The sequence below is a fragment of the Sparassis crispa genome (genome assembly GCF_003851025.1).
Source record: "Sparassis crispa DNA, contig_000011F, whole genome shotgun sequence".
Lineage (NCBI taxonomy): Eukaryota > Fungi > Basidiomycota > Agaricomycetes > Polyporales > Sparassidaceae > Sparassis > Sparassis crispa.
The window spans coordinates 1,324,797-1,342,901 of record NW_020939757.1 but is presented as its reverse complement, the minus strand read 5'-3'; the positions used below and the strand labels follow the sequence as shown (position 1 = coordinate 1,342,901).

General features: G+C 50.2%; 7 protein-coding genes across 7 annotated transcripts; 5 read left to right on the top strand and 2 right to left on the bottom strand.

Annotated features, from left to right (window-relative positions):
- Positions 1-1,121: 1,121 nt before the first annotated feature.
- SCP_1104160 (hypothetical protein) lies at positions 1,122-2,045 on the bottom strand (the record flags this gene model as incomplete). Its single annotated transcript, XM_027762851.1, has 2 exons — positions 1,122-1,427; positions 1,488-2,045. 2 exons carry the CDS (start codon positions 2,043-2,045, stop codon positions 1,122-1,124), a joined length of 864 nt encoding a protein of 287 aa, XP_027618652.1.
- Positions 2,046-4,507: 2,462 nt separating this feature from the next.
- Positions 4,508-5,018, top strand: SCP_1104150 (hypothetical protein; the record flags this gene model as incomplete). Its single annotated transcript, XM_027762850.1, has 3 exons — positions 4,508-4,805; positions 4,864-4,923; positions 4,990-5,018. 3 exons carry the CDS (start codon positions 4,508-4,510, stop codon positions 5,016-5,018), a joined length of 387 nt encoding a protein of 128 aa, XP_027618651.1.
- A 1,786-nt stretch (positions 5,019-6,804) lies between these two features.
- SCP_1104140 (hypothetical protein) lies at positions 6,805-8,683 on the top strand (the record flags this gene model as incomplete). The annotated part of the gene is made up of 13 exons (XM_027762849.1): positions 6,805-6,966; positions 7,028-7,067; positions 7,121-7,289; positions 7,342-7,517; positions 7,575-7,622; positions 7,673-7,731; positions 7,793-7,845; positions 7,903-8,050; positions 8,117-8,203; positions 8,261-8,374; positions 8,462-8,528; positions 8,585-8,592; positions 8,639-8,683. The coding sequence occupies 13 exons, from the start codon at positions 6,805-6,807 to the stop codon at positions 8,681-8,683; spliced, it is 1,176 nt and encodes a 391-aa protein (XP_027618650.1).
- Positions 8,684-9,089: 406 nt separating this feature from the next.
- Positions 9,090-10,999, top strand: SCP_1104130 (hypothetical protein; the record flags this gene model as incomplete). The annotated part of the gene is made up of 14 exons (XM_027762848.1): positions 9,090-9,242; positions 9,290-9,329; positions 9,395-9,569; positions 9,621-9,659; positions 9,712-9,797; positions 9,856-9,903; positions 9,963-10,021; positions 10,089-10,141; positions 10,197-10,344; positions 10,419-10,505; positions 10,571-10,684; positions 10,759-10,825; positions 10,891-10,898; positions 10,955-10,999. The coding sequence occupies 14 exons, from the start codon at positions 9,090-9,092 to the stop codon at positions 10,997-10,999; spliced, it is 1,122 nt and encodes a 373-aa protein (XP_027618649.1).
- An 862-nt stretch (positions 11,000-11,861) lies between these two features.
- SCP_1104120 (Acyl-CoA ligase easD) lies at positions 11,862-14,609 on the top strand (the record flags this gene model as incomplete). The annotated part of the gene is made up of 19 exons (XM_027762847.1): positions 11,862-12,020; positions 12,073-12,127; positions 12,193-12,207; positions 12,266-12,292; positions 12,352-12,370; positions 12,424-12,453; positions 12,512-12,830; positions 12,884-13,007; positions 13,060-13,074; positions 13,125-13,171; positions 13,228-13,307; positions 13,363-13,396; positions 13,451-13,583; positions 13,646-13,847; positions 13,904-13,927; positions 13,981-14,050; positions 14,107-14,134; positions 14,191-14,378; positions 14,439-14,609. The coding sequence occupies 19 exons, from the start codon at positions 11,862-11,864 to the stop codon at positions 14,607-14,609; spliced, it is 1,740 nt and encodes a 579-aa protein (XP_027618648.1).
- Positions 14,610-14,799: 190 nt separating this feature from the next.
- On the bottom strand, positions 14,800-15,703 carry SCP_1104110 (hypothetical protein; the record flags this gene model as incomplete). Its single annotated transcript, XM_027762846.1, has 6 exons — positions 14,800-14,901; positions 15,006-15,247; positions 15,297-15,361; positions 15,407-15,520; positions 15,585-15,618; positions 15,676-15,703. 6 exons carry the CDS (start codon positions 15,701-15,703, stop codon positions 14,800-14,802), a joined length of 585 nt encoding a protein of 194 aa, XP_027618647.1.
- Positions 15,704-16,142: 439 nt separating this feature from the next.
- SCP_1104100 (hypothetical protein) lies at positions 16,143-17,918 on the top strand (the record flags this gene model as incomplete). Its single annotated transcript, XM_027762845.1, has 14 exons — positions 16,143-16,175; positions 16,230-16,269; positions 16,331-16,514; positions 16,570-16,608; positions 16,662-16,747; positions 16,807-16,854; positions 16,909-16,967; positions 17,019-17,071; positions 17,132-17,279; positions 17,350-17,436; positions 17,482-17,595; positions 17,670-17,736; positions 17,809-17,816; positions 17,874-17,918. 14 exons carry the CDS (start codon positions 16,143-16,145, stop codon positions 17,916-17,918), a joined length of 1,011 nt encoding a protein of 336 aa, XP_027618646.1.
- Between the last annotated feature and the right edge of the window lie 187 nt (positions 17,919-18,105).

Genomic DNA, 18,105 nt, shown 5'->3' with positions numbered 1-18,105 from the left:
CTCGAAAAACTTTAAAAGCTGTTTGTGAGGTGCACCAGGACGCGAATCACTGTAGCATCGACATACTGAGAATTGAAAGCGAGGACCATGAGTAGGCATTATACATGCGAGGCACGTCTATCCGCTCACCTTCGGAATAAAACGATGCAATGCAGTGCACACCCGCGAGCCACGTAATTATTTGAGCAGTCGTGCGGACTATATCACCAAGAATGCCTGCTGTATCCTTAAAGAGGGATAGTGACTCGTCGAGGCTAGAATCCCAGAGGGTTGAAGCAGTTCAAGGCATCGCAAGGTCAAGCGGAAGTTTGTCACAAGTGGTATGGTAGCTCGATGGTGCTTTCGTTGTTAGGCGCGCTCACGTGAGCGTATCGTTGCTTCCTGCGCAACCTGCGTGTCTGCCTAGCCTATCTTACTTTCTAACACCATGTCCGAAATATTCTACGCTGAAAAACCACTCCCATTCCGCTATGGCTATCCTCTATAGGATTCCGAATCAACCAAGTTCCGGGGAGTTCTCATCGGTGACGTGGGCTACATATACCAGGTAGCGTTCAACGGTGCTTCCACGCGTGTCTGAAGAAGGACCGTGAGGTGAATGCGAAATACTGTGTTCCCGAGAATTACGTCCCGTTTCGCCTTAGCAAAACCCAAATCGTGTGAAAAGAGTTTGACAAAAGGCCACTGTGTAGTTCGGAGGTGTCGCTTACAAGGGAGCCTGCAGAGTGTGCACTATGTCGGAAACAAATATTCCGCCCCACGCAATCATTGACACATCATTGAGGAAAGTTTCTATCGGAGTCTATCGTTTCCACTGCCCTACATGCAAGCAAGGCGCGATAAGAAAGTCATCCTGGGACGGCAGAGCATTGCATGATCTCTCACGAGCTCAGCAGACATGGGATAGGAGAAGGGACGAGAGCTACGACATGACTTGAAATAGCAGTGGCATAATGCAGAAGGCAAGGAGCGGGTAGTGACCTTCGACGGCGTGGACTTTGCTGATGACATTCGCACATTCGGGGAAGATGGTCAGCACTTAAAAACTATCGGTACTAGAGTGGGAAAGCTCCGCTCACCTTGCGTTATTGTGCCATCCTTCTAGCAGTGGTCCTGCACATTTAGGTTCGGTCCAGCTTGTCCAGCCGCTGCTTCAGAATCCCCGACTCTTGTTCATTCAGTGAGCGCATATGCGCGAGACCATCCTGGCGAAGCGTCACATAGTACCACTGCTGGATACGCTTTTTCTTCGACCTCGAGATTCGTACATCGAAGTGTATATAATTCAGTGTTGGGAGTTCTGCGGCGACCTCTTGCGCAATGTCCTTTAAAGTCGGCATGGGGATGGGTGTGGAGAACCGCCTTTGCTTATAACGGAAGGAAAGTGCTACAAGAGGTAAGGTGCAGAGTGAGCGAGCGATCAAGACCTAAGTCCAAACAAGTCACTGTAATGAGCATTGGAAAATGTTGCTCGCAAAACGACGCACCGACATTGACTTGATGTCGGATACTTCTCCGTTCATTCCAGGGGAGTCAATCGTAAGGTACTTCAAGTCGGGCGCAACCGGTGGGACGTCCGCAAAGAATTCCGGGAAGGCACTGCAAATAAGGACAACGGGCGACGTGTGCCGAACGATGGCCAACATTGCTTCCTCACCCGAGTCAAGCAACACCAGCCTGCGAATTGGGAATATGAGAGGAGCACAGGTGGGAGCTTCAGCCTCATCCAGATAGGCCCAGTGTGAAGGAGATTGAGGGGCAAATGAGCAAGTGGCTGAACATTTGAAGCTCCTAGTGTTGGGGAATGCGAGTGAAATATGGGACATTGCTATCGATGTGATAGAATCGGCCAGGTGCAAGCTCTGCACGTGAGGCCAGGTTCTACTGGGCTCCGACTCTCCTGGCAAATCCAAGAATCCGTCCAATAGCTCGAAGGTTTGCAGACATTCGGTAAAGTTTTCGAGAACGCCGAGTGAGAGACCGTCGGAGGACCAGACAATGTTCAGGTACATATGACGTGGGCGACTGGCCATCTTCCTCAACATTTTGCAAGCGCGGTCACCGATATGGCAAAACGAAACATGCTCAAGGCCTGGGATGGCAACAAGCACGTCCAACAACAACGGATTGGAGGAAAGAAGCCACTCCAAACTTCCGATACTGAGCGATTTGAGAGATGTCGCGCAACTCAGAACTTCTGCAAGTCCCAGACCACAGACGGATTGGGCATTATGCGCGAATGATTGCTGGAGGTTGAGCCTCCTCAGGCACCCGGATCGGTGGGAGGGTTCTGCGAGCACAAAGGCGCAGAAACCATCTAGTTGTTGGGAAGTACAAATGGTCACATCCGAAAGATAGAAGGGAATAGCTGCAGCATATGCATCACGACAAGTCTTTGCGAATCTGAAGGCATTGCGAGGTGACATGAAAGAAAAGATAATGCCGAGGACGTCGTCATTCAGCGAAAAAAGTGCGGTCATGGTTCCTTGTGAAACACAAACTGGAGAATCCTAAAGTAGGAGAAACGAGATATAGTATCGGTGACAAGGGTGAATCATCAGATACTCGCAAAAACCTCACCTACAGGTTTTCGACGCGAATTTGGCAAGCACTTCTGCACGAAGATCCAGGAGAAGCGAGGTCCTGCGAACGATAAAATAGATCAGCAGGTTAAATGACAGACCGCTAGCCCACCGGAGGACGAACTAACACACAAAGGATGGATGGAGAGACTCGTTAGGTACATCGACCTCTGTACACCATCGCAAAACTTGAAGCAGTATTCAATACTTGGCAAACGAGTATACGGCGGATGAGCAGGCAGTTTCAAGTTCTTGCCAGTCTCCCGAGGGCAGATGGTAGAGAGTGATAGACACTCTGCTTTAACGTTTGAATTTGAGGCTCCCTCGCGGCGGCGACGTCGGGTCACAGTGACTAATTGTGTGACATACCTCACATAACAGGACCCTCTCTATATATGGTAGGTGCCTTCCATATACCGTGAGAAATTTACACGGAGGGAGGGGGTGCTTAACTGGAATTTCTGACCTTGTGTCTGAAATGTGCATACCCCTTGCTCCGAATAGCGTATTGTTGTTTGGCGGTCATTGCAGTTGGTACACCTCATACACAAGAGCTTGTGAGCGTCTATCAATGATACTTTCCTCTCTGCTAATCCCTTGCCACATCGAGGCCTCTTTACAATATGGCGGTTGCACGTCTTAGTGATGATATATCCTTGCTCAACTTAAGTGGTCTCCTACATCCCACCTCCTAATAATGCCTTGCAATTCGGGAAGACTTGCCGCGAGTTCTATGCTGCAGCCATCCCACGCTATTTGTCATAAGTCACAATATGGGACTCTACGAAGCTTGCTGGATTCTGTGCGTTCGTGATCGCTGAACCATCTCGCCATCCCTCCTATATGCGTGCTGCGCTCGTGGACACAGTCGAGCCGGAAGATCGTGCTTTGCTTAACCAGATTTTCCGCAGTGCAAATTCCCTCAAGTCGCATGGATTGCATGCCTAGAATCCTTACTGGATGAAGACGAGCTGATGACGGATGTACTCTCCTCCCTACCTCGGCTTGCCGAAGTTTCATTTGGAGGTTTGGGCGAAAAGTCTCTTCAATTGCTCACGCGAATGGACAGCCGTCCGCGACATGTCACACTCAAAGACTTCCTGAATCCCGAATACACTGAGAATTTCTGTGCGCCAATCTGAAATAACTTTACCGAATGTCTTGAAACGCTAGAGGTGCGGCGATCCTACAGTTTTCTGGACCTATTGGACCCGAATATGATTTGGCCCTACGCACAGGAATTGCACTCGACGGCTCCGAGGACTGGAGCTCGCTGGCTCAACTCACACGCACATTCCCAAACCTCCGTCTTCTCAAGTCCTCAAAATTCGAGTTCAGGCACGAGTCGTCTGGTAATTATGCTTGGTATGCATATTCATCCTAGATAGTCGTGATTGACATGGTCGCTATTTGCAGGGAAGGTTGAAATGGTGCGTAATGGATCCGCAGATGCCAGAATCTATGTACCGGCTTAGACGACTAACCCGCAGCGTGCGAACCTCTTCTATCTGGTTGCAGATACTACCTGTCTTCAGTACAGATTCATGCGGCTTCAATCTCAAGGGACCGGGGCAAGCACCCCCATCTTAGTGCGAATTTTATCTCTTCAATAAGTGGTGCACCAACAAAGTGCACGTACGACTCGGTGGATACTCCGTAACGCTTTTACTTCCAGGAACGTCTGGCCCGATTTGCCAGAAATGGCTTCCAACTTGCTCCTGGGTTCAATAAAAATAGTGAGGCCACGGGATCAGCTATGCATGTGTACGGAGTCTATAGGCGGCGAGCCAGGGTCGCACATAGTATGCTTCGGAGAAGCATGATTCGCATGCCCATACAAGGTTTGCGCAGCAGCGTCGTATAAGTAATTTCCCAAACACTCCCATGCATGGATATAGCGCGCAACCGTCTTGCCGTCTACCCCCATGCAAATCGCTATGTCGCACGTCAAGGACATTCCGGTGCTTTTCCTCTGGAAAATTGTCGGCCCAGCTGGAGCACAGGAATCGCACCTGTCAGCAACAACGAACTTCCACACGCTCTTCTCCACGCGCGTGGCAAGTATCCTTATCTCGGAGCTCCACCCCGCGCTCGCCGCCGTGCAGGATATGCAGGAGTTCACGGGCATGTCGTGCATGGATGCGGGCACGTGGGTGAACGTCAACGAGTTTATCGTCGGCGTCGCGCGGAAGACGGCGGGTTTGCCTGCAGTGACTATACTTGGTGCGCTGAGATGTTTGGCCAATAAATATTTACCTGATGTTTTTGGGATTCTTTACAGGAAAGATCAAGGTGACTTATCGTACGTACGCACTGTCTGAAACGGAGTCTTCACAGTGCTGTAAGTGACTTCACTCAGATCTCCGCATTGATGTGTTGTTATTCACATTCTCTATTCTTCGTGCAGGCCATGCGAGCAAGCAAGTAGAATATTGATGGGTGCTGTGCCTCGTACTCGTTCACTGGTGCATTCCTGACACGTTCCGCTGATCATTGAGCCGTTATAGGCAATGTCTTCGTATATTCCGCTTCCCTTTAGTCTCCCAGAATGACCATTTTCATTTCAGTGAGGCGGAATAGCACTTAAGTGCGTACCTTGATTCAGCTATTGAAGAAACGGAGTACAGGCGATAGACGAAGCCAAATTAATAAATAAATGAGGTTGAGCTAGTGATATCCAACTCAGCTGCCGTCGTGCGACAAAAGTTTCAGGCACACAACTCGTCCGCGAAATGACCCCGAGTCACAGGAAAATCCGAGCAAGTCCGACGTATTGAGGAACGCGTGGTTGCAACGTCTTGGGTCATTTGCATCCCGTGATGGTCGTCATATTTTGCTTAAGACGTACTCCCAGCGAACGTGAATAGAATCCCGCGCAAGAGGCAGCATATGGAGAATTAGAGATGGGGGTCTGCAGGGTCAAATCAGAATTGAGACGAGGCGAGGAGGACAGCGGGGTGCGTACGAAACATGACTCAAGAGTCAATGGTTGATCCTCGTCAGGCGAGTATCGCCTTCCCCATGGAGATGTGGGTACTTCAGATTTCGAGCCGCATCCGATAGTGTAAATGTAGTCCTGCTTCTCCCGTCGTAAGGATCGCAATAATTCGTTCGCATCGAAAGGAGTTCGAGAGAAGTTCTGACAAAGAGTACGCAACAAAAATAATCGCGAAGATTAGAGAACACTCGGGTAAAGTGCAAGAACATTGTACTTTTCGCATGGATGATGTGCAAAGCTTGTACACGTACCCAGACAGCATCGGAAATCTCAAGCCAAAGAGCGACAGCTCAAGCACTCCGAGCTACTCGATAACGCGCGGAAACATGGGACATCTAGGCTCGCCGAAAGGAGCCTGCTATCTTCGACAAATCGGCCTAGCTCGAGACATCTCGGGCGACTGGCTACCCAAGATATGAGCTTGAATAAGCACACATATATCTCAGAGAACTAAACGCGCTCAAAGCAGTGTGGATTGCCAATGCGCCCATAAGTGCCGTGTCGCTGCCTAAACACTTAATATCCGACGACTAGAGCAAGACAGCTCGCCACAATATGCCAACGAGTAAATCACACTGGGAAAATCGTCCGCGTTCGGTGTAGAAGTAGTCGAAGCAAGTGTTCTTAAGGTAGATGTCAAGCAAGCACGAGGGAGAGGCCGGCTAATTGGTGTGCACCTCTGATTGTAATCTCGGGAAGGAAACGGGGGGCTAACCGCAAGATAGAGATCGTAGCATGTTCGCCCAAGATGGAGAGCCTCGAGTCGAGAGGTGACACATGAAGATCTGTGTGACATCGCTATTGAATGACAACCAAGATACAGCTTGTGAGATCCTCTAAGTAACCAAAGGTTTCAATCGTCAGGACAGGTCCCAACGCTTGCTACTAGTAATCAGCTACTTATCTTGTGGTACTGTTGCTTAGAAGCAATGGAGATCGTGATTTCATATGCCCAACGTGAGGAACCTCAACTTGAACCACGGGTCGCGAGGAGAACGAAAGGTGGCACGTCTCTAGCATATGATGTAAGTCATATAAGAGCATAGGTACGTACCTATTCGAAAGTTTATTCAGGAAGATAACTTGAAATGAATCTCCGAGTCTTACGACAAAGTCACGTTCGTGACATGGTTCGACCGTGACGTTGAATGCGCCTACACAAGCGCGCGTGGTACTCAGACCGCCCTTACTGAAGGCTCAGGCATCCCCGAGTTCTTAGTATTTATGATGTCTGTTAGTACTGTGCGCGGCTCAGCTCCTATTTGTGCTTTTCCGGGCTGCTCCAAGACAGCCTGGAGAGATTCAAATGGTACCTTCTCTGCGTATTGTAGTAGGACGCACCGCGAAAAAGCGGCAGCACTGTCTATCGATCAGACCCTCTGTGAAGTGAGTCGGTGTGTCTCTTCAAAGCTCGCCGCTAGCTCGATTGTCGCTCATCGTATCCTAGCATTGTGGTGCTCGCCCCGTCTATATTGAGAACGGCCGCCGTAGGTATCCTCGACAATCGTGGTGGCGTAGTACTCAATCACAGGCCATCTAGCTTTGGAGTTCTGTGGAAGGCGTTGCGCAACCGCCTATCGCAACCGAACACCATCGTCACCCTCGACTGCAAGCACCATCAACGAGTGCGGGCTCATTAATTGTCATCGTCCCGTATATGTCGACCAAGAGGGAACTTCGAGCAAGTACTGCTCCCACCGTCATCGCCGGTACGTATTCTTCGCATTCAATTTTACTTTTCATCCACAATGCGGTCAGCAGCCAGGCCGCACAGAATGGAGAAGCGGAAGAGTGTTTACTGTACGTGTCAGCAAATACGGCACGTCTACCTAGTCTCACGGCCAGCAACAGCTGTGGGCTCGACCCGAAAATGAAGGATGGTGGTAAATACATCGACTTCTGCTCAAAGACCTGCAAGGAGGACGTCATCTCACATGGTGAGTGATAGATGTCGTCCTCTTGCACGTTTACAAGCTGAAGAACGCGCTCATCAGCCCCGATCATCCTACAATTGAGAGAAACTCATAAAGCATATAAGGATGGTACGTCTTCTTGATAGCTGTGCCACCACCTACACAGAAGACTACCACAGTGGACACACAGTTCAAGAATGCGTGGAAGCATTCTATTACAGTACCTACAGTCGTTCAGGTTGCCTTGCCTTCTCACAGCTTCGCTCTTTCAACTCACTTATATTCTCCATGATCATTAGGTATGGAGAATATATGGCAGCAAGGCTATCAATGATCGCTTTCTCAAGTATAGGTGAGACTATCACCATGTTCGTTTACTCCTAACGATGGGTTTTGAAGAGAGGGCCAGACAAGATGTGGAACGTCGTACTGGCCTTACAGAAGGGAACAATAGGCGGAGATGGCATGGCACAATTCGCGCATGTACTTTGGGCGACAATGACAACCTTCGTGACCTCTGCACTTCGCAAAGCTGTTCTTTATGTCAGATCATCCGCGTATGTCACAGGATTCTCCTTATTAATGCTCTTTACTCACTACCTGATGATCACAATCCTTTGCAGTCATCGTTTCAACTGGCACGCGCGGGTCAGCGCACCAACTTTGGGCGATTTGGCGCGGGGATCTATACCTCCGCTACCTCCTCCAAGGTAAGTTCACGCACTCACGATCGTGCTGCGAGAAGTAGTCTTACAGTTGCATATAAGGCCAATGACTACGCTGTAAATTCTGGAGGTTCTCCATACAAGGCGATGTTTCTCAACGAGGTTGTCATGGGCAAAGGGATCAAGCTTACTAGAGATAATGTATCACTAACGGAGGTATGATTGTTTTCTTCGCCCATGCTCTCCATCCTTGCTTTTGCTTGCGTTGTTCTGCACGCTGCTGAATAAAGGATATCTACGCAGCCTCCTGTTGGATATGATTCCGTCATTGGCGAGCCCGGCGGCTCTCTAAATTACGACGAGAGCATCGGTACGCCTTCTATTGTTCTTGGCTATGCCTGTGCTAACAGCTACATTCTCTGATAGTCTACACCGTAAGACATTTTGTTTGTAAGATGTGCGTATGCTGACAGCTCATAGAACGATGCCATCCGGCCGATGTTCCTCGTCATTTATCGAGGTTGATCGGAGCCTCACAGGGCGGGATGCAACAAGAATTATTGAATCCAGGTCATATTTGTCGTCTTTGTTCCCTCAATTAAAGTCGTTGCCGACTCTTGTCTGGCGCATGCAGAGATGCGTCGTGATGTATCGGACACTGACATGGAGTTTACTGAGCAGCTCCAATTTTCAAAGTGCCCTATTTCACGAGGACTCAAACGAACAGATCTAGACATGATACTCGTTTCTTTGGTGTAGATGGCGCACGGTTGCATAGTATTCACGCATCTATAACTCTACGGACTACTTGGTAAATGTGAGGTTTACGTCGACGCGTACAATGGAAATGGGCGTGTCGGGACAGCAAAGCAGCCTTGTGCGCTTATCACCGTCTTCAACTCTACGCCTACCGTGCACAGTGATTGTCACAATGAGCGCCACTCTGATTCGTACAGCGGATACTCAGTGCTCGTACCCGGATTGCTCCAAGACTGTCTGGCAAGATCCAGACGGCTCCTACTCAGCCTATTGTAGTAGATCGCATCTTGAGAAAGCCCAATTTACTGCCGGGGAGCTTTGCAAAGTGAACTGTACTTGGGCTTACTTAGCACTTTGCTGACAAGCTCCCAGAACTGCCAAACCCGCCCGGTTTATGTCGAAAATGGCCGTTGTAAGTAGACTCATCAGGTGCACCTTTCATATGTGGCCATTGCTGATAACTATCTTGCACATCAGCTCACGACTTCTGTGGTGTCCGATGTGCCACTGCCTATCGTAATGGTACCCAGATCCGACGCGATGCTCCGGCACAAAGCACTGAGAGCCAGTGCAAGCTCGTCGAATGTAAACGTCCCGTGTACGTGGACGACGACGGTGTACCGGGCGAATATTGCTCCGAGAGCCATCGTCTGTAAGTCTGTTCTATATTCCACCGTGTTTTTATGAGTGACGTCCGGCGTAGTAAGGCTGTAAGGGCTGGCGCGGCTGAAGCATGTTTGTTGTACGTGATATTCATAGTACATTATGACGTAGTCTAACTGCTGGACACACAGCTGTGGGCTTGCACCGAAAGCCAGAATAAATGATCGATACAGTGACTTCTGCTCCAGGAGGTGCAAGGAAGATGCTGTCGATAGCGGTGGGTGTTTTTGTTGTGTTTCGTTTCTTCAGTCATTTGTTAGAGCTCGCGTCTTCAGCTCCGATCATTTTGCAACTGCAGAAGTCGCACGATGCATACATAGAGGGTGCGTTATTCGTCTGCGTGCACATCTTCCGTAGTCTCCGCCACTAAACAACACTTTAGTGGAGGAGCAATTCAAGGATACGTGGAAGCATTCCACGAACGTCCCCGTTGTCCACCAGGTTCATCTACTACGATCTTGCGGCTCTCTTTTCGTGATGACTCATTCAACGTCATGGGGAATTGCAGATCTGGAAGATCTACGGCAGCAAGAACGCGAACGACACATTCGACCGATATAGGTGCGAATGTTTCCAACCCTGCTCATGGAGAAATTTGAGGCATAGTTCGTGATAGATTAAGCTTGGAGCGCCGCACAGGCAAGAAAGATGGGAACACGCAAAGGCGCTGGCACGGCACGATTCGTGCCTGTACTCTGGGCGACAGCGAATTATTACGCGAGCTTTGCACTTCCGAAACCTGCTCTTTGTGTAATATCATCCGCGTGCGTGTCGTTCTTGGTGTCCCTGCCGGGTGAATGCGCTCACCGTCTTAACTAATATGCTCGATTCTTTACAGTCGTCATTTCAGTTGGCGCGTGCGGGTGAGCGTACCAATTTTGGGCGGTTTGGCGCAGGAATCTACACGTCTGGAACGTCTTCGAAGGTACGGTCGTTTCGTCCCTTGTCACACAGTTGATCCCCTGTGCGAGATGGAGTCTTTACCCTTAGGCCAATAACTACGTCGCAGAGACGGGTGGCTCGTCGTACAAATCAGTGCTTCTTAATGAGGTCATCATGGGGGAGGGGATCAAGCTTCATACCGGAGACGAAACACTGACAGAGGTAACAACTCCCTTTGCATCCATTGGCTCTATGCTCCTGCTACTGAGAATGGACAATTGACAACACATATACAGCCTCCGCCAGGGTATGACTCAGTCATCGGCGAGCCCGGAGGGGATTTGAACTACGACGAGAGCATCGGTGCGTCCCTTCCCCCCTCTACAGGAACACTGTGCCATTTATTCATGATGGGACTCATCTCACAGTCTACACGGTGAGTAAATATGATGTGTACGAGAGAAGGCCGTAAGCCGATCCCTTCATTTGCAGAACGATGCGATCCGTCCGATATTCCTTATTCTCTACCAAGAGTGAACGTTTGAACCGTCACTGTTGGGCGACAGCTTAGACACGATGTTCTTGTGCTCAAGACTGAGCTGTTTGTTTCTGTGTTCCTCCTCTCCGTTGACCTGGTTCAGTGTATGCCTTTGTGTTAAAGCAACAGCATAGAGCAGTTCTCTACATAGTTCGCGGCGCTTGAATGACTTATTCACTCACCCAGTGCTGTTGGTGTCGTCCCTTTCTTGGTTTGCCGTGAGTTCCCGTCACAGCGCAAGCTCGGATGCATAGGAATTCGAATAACACAAGCTGGTATATGTTTTTGTGGCGTATACGATGTTAACTTCTCCCGGCTCCTCGGCAGTGCTGCTGCGAAAGCATTGTGGCGTAAATCCAGTTTGCCGGGTCGATGTCAAAACTTGTTGGCCTCGCTGTTTGGTGCCGAGCTCGTTTGGTGTTATCGGTCGGCATGCCAATTTGCTGCGATGGCGAACAGAATATTCTGATTCTCACGGTACACGCCAGCGTCAAGTTCCCACGCCCAGCAGAATACGGAGGAATATTAATATGCTCACCAACCAGTCTTGGAGATATTATCTCGCCGCGTTCGTGATCAACGTTTCAACAACAGTCCACGGAGTTTTATTGCTAGTTCAAGGCGAATTTTGCGATGTTGTACGGAGCGGTGCTGTGGTATCCACTCAACAAAACTCGGGGTCCGATGCGCACGGTGCTCTCGTTGTCGCATAGATCGGTGAGCATTTACAGCCGGTCCCGACATGTTATTTCTGATCAATCGGCACGGTCAGGGGACATCCGTGGACGCTAAAAGGACTGAAAGGACCTCTCCGCATACCACCAACCCCTTGCTCTTGACGTTCGCTCGCACTTTGAAAAGATGGCAGAAATCTCCGGCGGTGCTCTCCCTCCTGTTCCTGATGACTTGACTATTCCACAGTTTATGCTCGATACCCATCACGTCACCAGGCCAGTCGTGAAGATTCCCAAGCCTTGGTACGTGGATGCCGCCACAGGTCGTTCGCTGTATGCATCTGAGGTATGTGTTCGTCGACTCTCGCACGGTGTTGGTTTCTAACTATGCCGTCAAGATTAGAGCGCGTGTTCATGGGCTAGCGAATGCTCTACACTCTCGATGGCACATAGGCATGTTCTGAACTTCATCCTTCCCCCTCCTTTCTCACATTTTTCATTTCCTTCCATTCGTTCAGGAGAGGATGACGTCGGTAAGAGCTAGACTGTTGCATGCTGGATATTGATTCTGAGGTAGGGTGTCGTGTGAAGTGTGTTTGTTTAGTCCAAATCACATTGGTATGTGTGCCTTACGCTGATGAGGCAAGCCAACAAACTAATATATCAGCCGTCATGAGACTACCCTGGCATCATCTGGTGGGTCTGAAGACCCCGTGCGCCACGTACTTTCCTGATATCGAGAATTTTAGGGCGATCCACAGACTTGGGGCTATCGTAACGTAGTCATCTCTCCCCTCATGCTGGAGCTCTCAGAGACTGAAACTCTGACTGTAAAAGTGCCGCGAATCCGGCTTACACTGCTGAGGAGCTGGAACACCAATTAGTGACGTCCAAATCTAAAGTGATCATTGCCCACCCAGCGAATCATCCTATTGCACTCGTGGCGGCCACAGCTGCGGGTATCCCTCCCGAAAATATCATGCTTGTGGACGCACTTCCTGCTACGGCGGCCGCTCCATACCCTACGATCTCTGCGTTGATTTCCGAAGGCTTGTCTGCGCCGCAAAATTATGTCGAGCAACGGTTGAAGCCCGGAGAAGGCAAGACGAAACTAGCGTTCCTAAGCTTCTCGAGCGGCACCACTGGCAAACCAAAGGTAGTCTCGGGTAGTATTATTTATGCGTCGCGCTCATAGACCATTTTAATCAGGCTGTGTGCATTTCACATTACAACATGATTGCGAACGTCATTCAGGTTGCTCAGCGGGCGACAGAGACGCCGTTCGCCGTGGAAGCGGACAGAGTACTCCGAGTTGACGCTGTCGCGTTAGGCGGTGAGTTGGTTAACGTTTACTTTATTAGAGGGGTATCTGACTCAAGCGACAGTTCTACCTTTCTTCCGTGAGTGTCTGTGTCTCCCCCCTCGAGTCAAACCTGCTCATTGGCTGCAGACATCTTCGGTCTCGTTGTACTCGTGCACTTCTCTGTCTATTATGGCGTACGTTAACGAGACGTATGACCTTCATGAGCGGATCTTACCAATGACGTACGTAGATGACCCTGGTGGTGCTCCCAAAGTTCGACCTTCCAGAGTTCCTCACAAGTATCCAGCGTTACCGCGTGAGCGTGATCTAGTAAGTGCCTTTACCTCGTCGGCATCGCTCTCGATACGATCCTGCGATCGCACAGTGTCGTACCGCCCATGCTCGTGCTCATGTGCAAGGTGAGTCGTCTCACGCCTTCTTCTATCTGAGTGCCCATTCAAATCGTCGTACAGCATCCGTTGGTTGAGAAATTCGACATAAGCAGCGTCCGCGCGACACTCAGCGGAGCGGCGCCGCTCTCTTCTGAGCTCACGAACCTGGTAGCGACCAAGTTCCCTTCGCTAAAACATGTCGGCCAAGGATTCGGTGAGCCATAACTTTACCTTCTTAACTGCCCATATCTTATGCACTGAACGTGGTCGCGGCAGGGATGACCGAGACGTGTACGGTCGTTAGTTTCCCGCAAACCCAGATGCGGCTCCCGACACCGGGCAGCTCGGGGCGCTTGGTCAATGGCATCATCGCGCGTGTCGTGAAGCCGGATGGATCTCTGGCTAAATTTGGAGAGCCCGGAGAGCTCGTCGTCAGGGGGCCGGCGATGGCTCTTGGCTACCTGGATAATGTGGAAGCGTGAGCATTACTGTTTCTTGCTGGAAATGAGCCGCTAACTGTGATTGGTGTCACAGGACTCGAGAGACGTTCAGGAACGGGTATGTATAAGCAAAGCCGTTGGAAGCCAACGACGGATACTCATTCTGTCTAGGTGGGTTCACACAGGGGATGAGGTGACAATTAACCAGGAGGGAGAACTGTTCGTTGTTGATCGCATAAAGGTATTTCTTTTACTATCCATGGTGTCGATTATCTAGCTGACAGACATACCCATCAGGAATTGATCAAGGTCAAGGGTTTCCAGGGTGAGCAGTAGCTGTATAATTGCACTTGGCGTCTGTCGTGTTGACGCGTGTTGCAGTGGCACCCGCGGAACTCGAGGGACATCTCCTTGAGCATCCGGATGTGTCTGACGTCTGTGTTGTTCCCATCCCGGACGAGTACCGGGGCGAAATCCCTCTCGCATTTGTCGCGCTCTCTGCCGGTGCTGCAGAACGTGTGAAGAAGAATCCTGCTCTGGCTCGCGAGATCAAGGCGTCTCTCGTGAAGGTTAGTCCATGTTTATGTTCTCGCTATTCTACTATGGTATACTAATTATGCCACTATCAGTACGTCGCCGACGCGAAGATAGACTACAAGCATCTCGCTGGAGGCGTCGAATTTGTCGACGTCATTCCGAAAAACCCCAGCGGGAAGCTCCTTCGCCGTGTCTTACGCGACCGCGCCAGACTGCTTCAGAAGGAGGGCAAGTTGTCGACACAGCTTAAGGCCAAGTTGTGATAGCAATGCAATGGCTGGCTATTGTTGAATATATACCCTCGTATGTCGGATGCTGCTGTACTGTTGCACTATCTGTCAGCCGTTCGTTTGCACGTCTGGTCGTGGAGTCCACGTTGGAAAAGTGTGGAATACAAGAATATGGTATGAGATCGTACTAGAAATACACGACGTCGCGTCCTCTGCACACGGGTCAGTGTGGCATTCTCTGCAACTTCTCGCGAAGGCGCATCAGGGCCTTCCCAAGTTCGTTTCTGCCATTTGCGTCCTCTCCTATGCCCCAGAAAGAGTCCACCTGCGAAGTTGATCAGTATCATCACTGAATAGACGATGTCCTGACGCAGCAGAAATATAAAGTGTTCGAGCAAGTAAGTGACAACACTTGATGTGGAAACGTACAGGGCTATTCTCGAACAAAGGCCGATCCCCTGTTTCAAGTAGCAACCGTTGGAGTGACGGGTGCTGTGTGAACTTAGCCTCAAGGACCATATCCATGATTCCGACGTTCACATCATACCAGTCCGCACGGCGGAGGCGGTTCAGACGGGTCGCTTCGCGGAGAGCCGCACTAGGTGAGGGCATGCATCGGATCCGTTCGGCAATGTCGGGGTGATAATCCAGAAATTTATGAGCTTGAAACACTAAGCACTCGGTGAGCATTGCACGTAGGCTGCATTGAAGCAGGCTCACAGTGCTCGGAAGTGGGGTATACACGTCCGCGGAATTCAATCGGATGATGCGAGAAATTCGTGAACCTGCATGGGTGTAAGTATCCTGTAATAATGAGGAGAGTAACTTACTCGTAATAGGGCTCATCGCGATTATAAAAAAGAAGAGGCTGCGGCTCGGGTTCACGCGGCCTCCATCGACGATGCTCTTCCTGACGAAGTTCTCGGTTCGATCGAGGGTGACTTCTTAGGTAAATTGCGGGTGAGTGTAGTCGTAGAACATTACCTCGCATGGAACGCCAATCCCTACCTTCGTGAGCGTGAATGATGACTCGGACCTGCCGCTGTTAGGTAAGACGAGCTTTATGGATGATAGCACAGGAAGCTAGGAATCAACTCACCTAGCCCATCTTGCTCGTCGACGTCCATGGGGTCGTCATCACAAGATCGCCGTCTTGAGCGGATATCGGGTGCCCAGTACGAGAAAGGGAACAAATAATATACTACTGCAGGTAGTACAAACCGCATATTCTATTCTCGAAGTCGAAAAAATGGTGCTTGTGAGCGGATGGTCTTGGAGTTCAAACTGAGCAGCTAAGCCTTGAGCCGCAGCCTAGTACGTGATGTTATGGGCGCTTACTGTAGCTCGAGTTAACGACGTGCCCCGACGACGACTACTACTACTACTACTACTACTACTACTACTACTACTACTGGACTTGGTACTCACCTCATAGCATTCCAGATGACTTCAGATACCGTTCGTACAGCAACTACTCCGTGTGCATATCCTGGTTGCAACAGAGCGGTTTGGCAAGATCCGGATGGATCTTTCTCATCCTACTGTGGTAAAACCCATCGCGAAGCAATGGCCCAGTTGGAGGGCAAAAAGCTTTGCAAAGTAGGCTCACTTAGATCGTTGCGTAGGGGTAGAGCTCTTCTAATTTCGCTCCAGAAATGTAATGCCCGTCCAGTGTACGTTCAAAACGGTCGTGGTGCGGCACTCTGAAATCAGAGATTTTTTCCTCTAATTCAACGGTGTATAACCCTATCCAGTCCACGATTTTTGTGGAATTCGCTGCGCCAATGCATTTCGTAGTGGTACTCCAGTACCCATGAGCCCACGCGCATCACCCGCACCTAGCGGGAACAGCATTTGCAGGCTCCCTGGGTGCCGTCGTCGTGTTTGGACTGGCAGGGATGGTATCCCTAGCCAGTTCTGTTCTAATCGTCACCGTCGGTACGCTTGTAATACCCTCTCACTATCCACAGCTTACATCTATGTCGTTGTTTAGGGACGCCGTGAGGACTGGAAACGCTGAAGGATGCCTGTTGTGGGTTCCCCTCCCAGGACAGTCGACGTCCGAACTGAATATTGTACGCACAGGTGCAACCAACTCCCGAAGGCGGTGGTGAATGGCAAGCTGACAGACTTCTGTTCTAAGACATGCAGTCTAGATGCCATCAATGCCGGTATGCTTTCCGTTCCATAAATTCATTAGCTGCATGTCAATTTCTGTCTTTTCGTGTAGCCCCGATCATTCTTCAAGTAAATAGAAGTCATGCTGAATTTTATAGCGGTACGTCGGTGATATTCGTTTACGCCATACCGGTCATATGGACATATCTCCCAGTCAAGCGTCAGTTCAGCGAGGGGTGGAAGCACGGCACAAATGTGCCCGCAGTCGTACATGTGATTTTCCCCCTCACTGAAAGACAAGTAATTGCTGACCAACGCCCATAGGTATGGAAGATTTATGGGGAGAAAGGTATCTACGACAAGTTCGCACGGTATAAGTAAGACCATACCCCCTTGTCCCACCTGATGGCCTATACTGAGATGGTCCTCATTGTCAGATTGGGCGTGGAGCGTCGCACTAGCCTGAAGGGCGGTAACACCTGCCGCCGGTGGCATGGCACGGTTCGCGCATGCCAGCTGGGCAACGACGACGGCATGCATGAGCTCTGCAGGAATCCTGCATGCTCGTTGTGCGAGATCATACGCGTGAGTACACCTTTCCACCATTCTTACCCGTCTGTGGTCTCGCTCTGACGAAACTCATCAAAATGTGCAGTCGTCCTTCCAGCTCACGCGCGTAGGCCAGCGGACGAACTTTGGGAGGTTCGGCGCAGGCATCTACACGTCAGCGACTTCATCCAAGGTGCGCCTGCTGATCTCCGTGTGTCGTTAATTAATCTTTGTACAGGCGAACGACTACGTCGCAGAGTGGGGCGACTCGCCCTACCGTGCGATGCTCCTTAGCAAGGTTGTCATGGGAAAGGCCATTAAACTTCAAATGGGTGACCAGAGGCTTACGAAGGTATGTTATCAGCGATGTTTTTTCCTATTACGGAGAGTGTTTATGCCCTATGTCTGGCTTGTGCCACACTCTAGCCGCCGCAGGGGTACGACTCTGTAGTTGGCGAACCTGGAGGTGACTTGAACTACGATGAGAGCATCGGTGCGTCTTGAGTGATATGGAAAGATATACGCGGCTGCTAACCTAAGGGATATGTCCCATCTGTCCGAACAGTGTACAAGGTCAGCTTGCTACGATTGGTCCTCTTCGTAGTCCATGCTAATGACTCATCCGTTCAGAACGAAGCCATACGTCCCTTATTCCTTGTCGTTTACAGGCCGTGAGCGGCAGTATTTTCTTGCAGCAGCTCGTTTAACACGTGGTGGCGATCCTCGCAAAATGCAAGCGTCGTACGGCTAAGTAGATCTATGTTTCTTGACAAACACGTTACCCTGCAATTGTAGAGTTATCCAGGTGATACTTTCTAGTACGATTAGAAGAATGATGGTGGTGCTCTGGTCTGCGAATATA